The sequence below is a fragment of the Montipora capricornis genome, chromosome 12 (assembly GCF_036669925.1).
Source record: "Montipora capricornis isolate CH-2021 chromosome 12, ASM3666992v2, whole genome shotgun sequence".
NCBI lineage: Eukaryota > Metazoa > Cnidaria > Anthozoa > Scleractinia > Acroporidae > Montipora > Montipora capricornis.
Genome location: NC_090894.1, coordinates 29159938 through 29167437, shown reverse-complemented (window position 1 = coordinate 29167437; position 7500 = coordinate 29159938). Strand labels below are relative to the sequence as shown.

The following is a 7500-nucleotide window of genomic DNA, read 5'->3' as shown; positions in this document are numbered from 1 at the left end:
ATCGATTACCAATAGGAATGCAAATTGATGACACTCGATGGAGTTTGTCACTACTCTTGTGTGATTATTGATTGGTCTTTGACTGGCCGATGGCAATCAATGCCAATTTATTAACCATAAGTGATTGCCATGGATTGATCGATTGATTTTCCGACTATCGATTTCCATCGATTGTTCAGATGCTGAAATAATTGACCACTCCCGACAGTGGCTTTTCGGCTGCAACGAAATGACAAACCAGAACAACAACAATAGCTGTTAAGAATCCCAACTGGCCAAAGACAACCCAGTTGGCTATTTACAGTTGATGAGGTGATGAACCAGGTACTAGCCAAGATCAAATTCAACGAGTGGCCAGAACAGGATCTCCAGATCTCAAGGCAAGAGCCGCACTGCCTCCGTCGACGTCAAATAAGTATAATTGTTTACCCCTCTCCCCCAATTTAGCCATAGAAAACTGTGAAGTAAAAACAGAAAAAAAATTCTAGATTCTAGAATACAATGTTCCTGTTCACCTTTCGGGATTTACAAAGTTCTGCCACCACAGTCTGCAGTCACTTTAGGAAAAGATTATAGAGAAAGCTTGGGACACTTTGTAATACTAAACCATATTTGCTTGAACAAGGAAACATGGCTAATTTGAACTGGGAAATAGGGAAACAAAAACAATTTATTTAACCCTTTTAGGGATCAAAAAGCTGGCAGGGTTTGTACAGGTCATGGAAAACCTGGAAAGTTATGGGATTTAACCTGGAAAGTTATGGAATTTAAGAACTTATTTTCCATGCCTGGAAAGTCATGAAATTTTCTGGTTGGGCATGTGGGAGGCGTGGTGGCCTCATGGTACAGTAAGTGTGCTCGACTCTGAATAGAGTGGTCCGGGTTCGGGCTCTGGCCGGGGACATTGGGTTGTGTTCTTGGGCAAGACACTTTACATTTACGGTTCTTTCCACCCAGGTGTATAAATGGGTACCGACAAATTTAATGCTGGGTGTAACCTTGCGATTTACTGACATCCCATCCAGGGGGGAGTAGAAATACTCCTAGTGGCTCCATGCTACAGAAACCGGAGATACCGGTAAGTGCCGGCCTGATGGGCCTTCTAGGCTCATAGCAGACTTTACCATGTTAAAAATTATAATTATATTATTTATAAATCCTTGCAGTTGTCAAAGTATGGTTAAAATTTACTAAAGACAAGTTTCTATCAAACAATTGGAAGTTTGGAAGACAGAGGTCATTAACTTATTCAAAGTTGAACTAATTTATGTCAGAAAATATCCTAAATTTGGGTTACAAATAGTTTTGAAAATTTTCTTACGCGACAGGTAAACGTAAGAGAAGGCCATGGAAAGCCATGAAATTTGAAGAGCTTAAAAGAGTACACACCGTGGCTGGGAACAAGTTTGAAAATAATTTGGGGAACAAGGGAACACAAGCCAATTTGTAAAGAAAACTAGGGAACTAGACTAAGTTTACCATGTTTCACCTTAACTTTGCTGTTAGTGTCTAATTTTGTATATGGCAACCCAGATATTTGAAATTTAGAAACTGTTTGAGATCATGAATATTTGCAGCAACTACATGTAGATCGTTTGCTTTTTTGTTTGTTAGTTATGTGTTTGTCTTTGAGCAGGTTGACGTTTTGGCAGCTGATGTGAACCTGCTATACCTACCCACCCATATACTTACAGAGGACAGCCACAACACCAGGAACTTCATCCCCTACTTTTTTTTAATAGTGTGTGGGTTCTTTAACGTCCCACAGGGAACTAATGAACATGGACGGGGGCCTACGGTTTATAGTCCTTATCCGAGAAGAATTGAACGTCTAACCATTTGTGGATGTAATTACAAAGGCAGCAATTTCTCCTCGGTTATTTAAAGACCCTGAATGTTGATCCAGCCGGAGTCGAACTTTAATACAACCTCCCACATGGCAGCCTGGTGCTCAACCTTGTAACCCCTTTTATTAATTAAGGGTCAGTTGTGAAATGTGACAGCAATACCAGAATTGCAGCCTTATAAGTGTTTCAGTGGTTACTTTGATGCAAATGTTTTAAATCCCTGTTGTTGTGAAATTTGTTTTTTCAGAATTAGCTAGTAGAATATTTCCGTTGCCCTTTGAGGAAAATTATCTTGTTCTTCCCCTGGATGTTGCAGACTTCTCATCCCACAGAGATTGTGCAGAAAATGTCATTCAACACTTTGGTCAGGTAGGAAACAGTAATGAAAGTCTAAGGAAAGAGTAATAACATTGAATAATATTATAATTATCTATTAAAGGAAAGATATCAACAGTCATTCCTTAAGTTTTTTTGTGTCTTCTTACGAAGTCATTCAAAAAAGAAAAGTAATGTTTATAATATATAAATGATTTATTACTTTAACATAAAATTGGCTTTCGACCTCCTGCCTCTTGCTTTTTTGTTATAACAATAACTGACCCCCTTGTTCTTGGTGAGGAAACCTAAGTTCATATAAGCCCTGTGGGTTCATTTAGGATTCCCTGCCACTTTTTCTTTTTATCTTGTAAGCTTATAATGTATTCTTGTAATGCGTGTAGTGTGGCAACGATAAATAAATAAATCTGTTCTCGATTGTTGTGAGGCAAATGTTTGTCAATCCAACCTCAAATTTACATAACATAATGTCTTACAGACTTGGTTTGATTAGTTTGCAAGGCTTAATATACTATTTAAACCCCTTCCCTCTTACAGCTTTTACTCTGTCTAGCGCTAGACGATTTTACTTTTCCATAATGAAAAGACACATTTATTTGATATGCATCATGTGACGTTCCAAAACAGAGGGCTGCGCTGCATGTGCTGCCATGACGGTTGGTTTATGGCATGCAAACATTTGAATCCCTATCCCTCTCATAGATTTTACTCTGTCTAACGCTAGACTATTTTACTTGTCAGGCCTTCTGATAGGGTGCGATGAAAAATGCAAATTGTGCAAAATTTGCAGGGCAGATTATGCGATTAGAAAGGCCAATTATGCGATAAATATTGTAAATTATGCGATTTTTTTCTGAGCAATTTTAAGCTTGTTTTTCAAGCTTTCAGGATAAAAAAAAACACGTTTTTACTGCCCTAAAGACATTTTGAACATAAGGGAACAGTAATTATGAATCTTGATTGACATTAGTTGGGACAAGTAAAAAAAAAATGAGGTCTTCTGCACTATTGGTGCACCACGTTAAAAGTTGAAAGGACACGTACAGCTAACATGCCAAATGAATGATCAATAATTATTAATATTCCTGTATGCTACGACTAGCTACACTTTGTTTTTGTGTGCAGTATTATATTTCTGAACAGGTTTGCTAATCTGAACAAAGGGCGTGTTTGTGTTACACCAAATGGCCACTCTTTAAGAATGAGACTTGTACCAGGCCCCCCACATGCAAAATAACGCCTTGAACTTCGAATAATTACAAAATTGAAGCTAACAAATTAGGCTTTTTAGCCGTTTTCCAAGGTAAATCATCTTAAAAATGGCGTATTTATTCAGGAACTCCTAAGAAACTTGTTGATTTATGTTTTATTTTACGAATTGTGTGCGTTCTCTTGTGAATTATGCGATTTTTCGTGAATTGTGCGATCGGATGCGAGGTCGATTGTGCGAAATCTCACTAACCTGCGATCAGGCCCATTTTTAGCTTCGCTCATATGTTCTCTTATGTCGTCGCTCGCTAAAATTGGGCCTGACCAAAAGTCTCTCAAGAATTCCGGAACTCGTGATCTGATTGGCTGTTGAAACGCCGGAAGTGAAAATGCCATGGTGATTACGCGGAGTTCTCGCGAAGTCCTCGAGACTAATCCGCCATAAGCGTACGAGAAAATTTGCTCCCTTTTGTTCTTACAATGCCGTGGACGGTGCAACTTGATTTTATTTTGTATAAATGGAGATATGCCATCTGAAACATCTCATAACTTGTCCAGAATCGGGTTTGAATCTCTGGAACGAGTGAAATTAGCGATTCCGTTGTCGAGCTCTGTGGCCATGGGGTTGAAAGTACTTTGGCACAAACTTCCCTGATGTTTTGAAAGCTAAATAGCTGGTTCTTTCAAATGGCTATGAAAGCTGATGCATATTGGTTTCCTGGATGAGACAGGGGACATATATATCAACAGGAGGAGATGCTGATAAAGTCGCAAGTTACACGAATGCATGTTTTGAATATCTGTGTATCAAACGGCTTTATTTATTTACTGTACATGACACGTTTTGTTTGCACACTTCATAATATTTCCAGTTGATTTAACTTAAAACTCGCACTCCAGAAACTAAAATGGCATGTTTCCAGAGAGATCAATTGTACAACAATAAAAGAAACTTTGCGAGTCCATCTTACTTTATACTGTTCGTACTCCATCAAAAAATTAACAGCTAAACTTATGATTTTACTGCGCGCAATTCTAGAAATACACTGCAACTGAAGATATTACCCGAAAAAATCACCAAAGAAACCTTCATGGGCAAACACGTTAAAGGAATAATGTATTTCCAAACCGTCCAACGACAAAATGCTAGATTATCTCAATTACAAATTAAGATGTAGATTGCATATTCACCGGCTTTTGCCGCAATATAGTCGTCGAAAACATTCCCCATGCTTTAAATGTGTTTTTCTCAAATTAAAGCCAACGGTAACTTTCGAATTCGTTTATAATATTTCTCCCACAGCAATTAACTCTGGTCAAAACAAAATAGCGTGAATCTGCCGTCCACGCGTGTATTGGGGTAATGGAAGTAAATTTGATTGGCCGATGAAGAACATGTCAATCAATCAAAAAAAGTGGGCGGAAGGAATTTCGAAGAAGAATTTGGTCAGGCTCTATTTTTCGTTTCGCCAACTCCACATTACGTATCACGCGAAACTAAAATAGAGCCTGATCGCAGGTTAAAATCTCACCATCGCGTAATATCAGAACGCCTGACTTGTCCACAGTGAAAAGACACATTAATATACATGTACATCATGTGATGTTGCAAAACAGAAAGCTGCATGTGCCGGAATGACCGTTGCTATAAAGAATTATAATGAGGAGTGTTTTAAGTCCACATCAGCCCTTTGGCTGCCCCTTTTTAACCTACCTATCAAATAAAGTATGTATGTATGTATGTATGTATCTGGTTTAAGCTTTTGTCGATGTTAGACTGTTAGACACATTATTAATGAATTAATGAGCTTTTAATTTAGTTTACTCTCACGAGTTTCAAATTAATGCAACTTCTTCACGGTAAAGCACCCGAACTATTGTTCGGGAGGTCATAGGTTCGACTCCTGTGAAGCAGCACTCGAATTTTTTCCGAACCACCATTGAAAAAATATCATCCCTTCAAAACTCGTTGGGCAGCAATTTAGTTGTTGTAGTTGCTTTTAGAAGTCCCGTTCAGATGTGGGTGATCACGTGGCATCGAAGTTAATTCCACAAGTTGCATGCAAATATTGGAATCTGTTTCATTTGGCACATGTAGTTCTTCCTATTTTGGACAGAATTTTGTTTAGCAGCAATGCAATAAAATTTTCAGGATAAAATTCACAGGGATCCCAAGCTAACATTGTAATTTGAGTGTCACCATCAGTTTAAATTTATTATAAGGGTTTGTATAGAAATTATTTTGCGAATGTGTTTAGGAGTAGGGAAAAAAAAAACATGAATGAAACAAGAATGCCTTACCTTCAAGTTGTCTTCTTGATATACCAATATCAGTGTTTTTGTTGCATACTTTGGGCATTTAAGTGCGATTCCAGTGGGTTTTCAGAGCGATTCCTCTCTCTTTGAGGAAAGTTGGTCGTTTGTCAGCCAACAAACAATCGAGTGTTGGCCGACAAACAGCCAACTGTCGGCCAACAGTGAGTCATCTGTTGCCCAACAGACAACTGACAGTTGGTCAACAGTATTTTTGGTGAGCCCTTCTTCAGAAGATGAGTATAGATATCTATGTGCATAGCTTCCCCTACACTGGCTGGCTGGAATAAGAGTTGCTACACTTAAGCCCATGGCTTTCAATAAAATTCAAAGTTGGTGGCTTGTTTGAGTAGAGTAATCAACTGTAGATGTAAATGTCTTAGCCAAAATGAATTTTAATCTTAGAGGTTTCAGAGAAGCTCTCTTTAATATTAATTTCTTCAATTCGTGAAAGATTATTAAAGAGCTGCCTTCTCTGAGTGAAACAGCTGATGCTTTTCAACAGCTGTCAGTACTATTATGTACATTATAAATATTAATCATAATTATACCTGGCTCTGTTAACCCTTGTAGTTGTAAGAGTGATTGATATAAAGTTATAATTATAGAGCAAGAAACTTTATGGGTAGATACATGTACGTGGTAACAACTTTCCATTGTTTTCTCCTATCTTAAATTTTACAGATAGACTTTCTTGTAAATAATGCAGGCGTTGCACAGTTTGGTTCAGCTATAAAGACTAACCTTGATGTTGTTCAGTACGTTATGGATGTCAATGTGCTAGGAACAATCTCGTTAACCAAGGCAGTCCTACCTCACATGGTGCACAAGAAGACAGGACAAATTGTTGTCATAAGTAGTGCATCTGGGAAAAATGGTGAGTTGAAAAATTCAGCCAAATCACCAGGCCTTAGGCTCTCCGTACACGAGAGCACTTCACATTAAAGAATAAGGACCTTAAGCCCTTGCTATGAGAACTTTGTCTAAAAGCATTATTTCCCGTCACTGTAATAATTTTACGATGAGTCCAAGTCCTTCGGCATGGAAAGTGTGAGTGCACATTCCAAGAATAAAATTGGTGAGGACTGTGTGGATATTTAGAGAGAAAATTGAAAAGTCATCGTCAGCTGCTCTCGTCCTCCACATGACCTCAAAATGTGATCATTTCACGTCGTTGTTAAGACGAGAACGGCAAAGAAGTGATCAAACTGTAAAACGCACCTACAGGGCCGTGCAGAGCTATTGTTTTGTTGCGTTCTCGTAGGCGACGTCGTCGTCGCTTATTTCCCTTTCGTGAACGGTCGTTGCCATTTCTCAGAACGGTCGTTACCATTTGAAACGGTCGATGCCATTTTTTAGCTCTGAATTACACTCGTTAGGTCTAAGAACTCAAAAGGTTGCGGTTACTGGGAGTTGTGTCTCTCTGGTCATATGAGTTAGGGTTCGGGTTAGGGTTAGGGTTCTGTTTAGGGTGAGGGCTAAGAGCCCGAGTTCGAGTCTTGAAATTTTCGGACTCTATTTTTCCTCCAGTTTTTCTTTTATAAATGTTTTTTTTTTCCTTTTTTGTCTTAATTTTTGTTAATATTTTTTCTTAGTTTGTTTCTTTTAATTTTCTTTGAAGTGAAGTGTGTAGTCGACCGTTATAAATGGCATCGACCGTTTCAAATGGCAACGACCGTTCTGAGAAATAGCAACGACCGTATACGAAAGGGAAATTTGCGACGTCGTCCTTTCTTAAGCGACGGCAACGAGAACTTCATCTCAAAATATAAATTCACGTTATTGTAATCTGGGG

The 7500-nt window shown here is 38.5% G+C and overlaps 1 protein-coding gene across 2 annotated transcripts in view; it reads left to right on the top strand.

Moving 5' to 3' along the window:
* The window catches only part of LOC138026166 (dehydrogenase/reductase SDR family member 7-like), a 36927-nt gene that overhangs the window by 19295 nt on the left and 10132 nt on the right, over positions 1-7500 (top strand). For both annotated transcript variants that reach the window (XM_068873385.1, XM_068873383.1), the window contains exons 2-3: positions 2095-2216; positions 6390-6582. In XM_068873385.1, coding sequence (XP_068729486.1) covers positions 2095-2216; positions 6390-6582 — 315 coding nt within the window. The remainder of the gene's footprint in view (positions 1-2094; positions 2217-6389; positions 6583-7500) is intronic.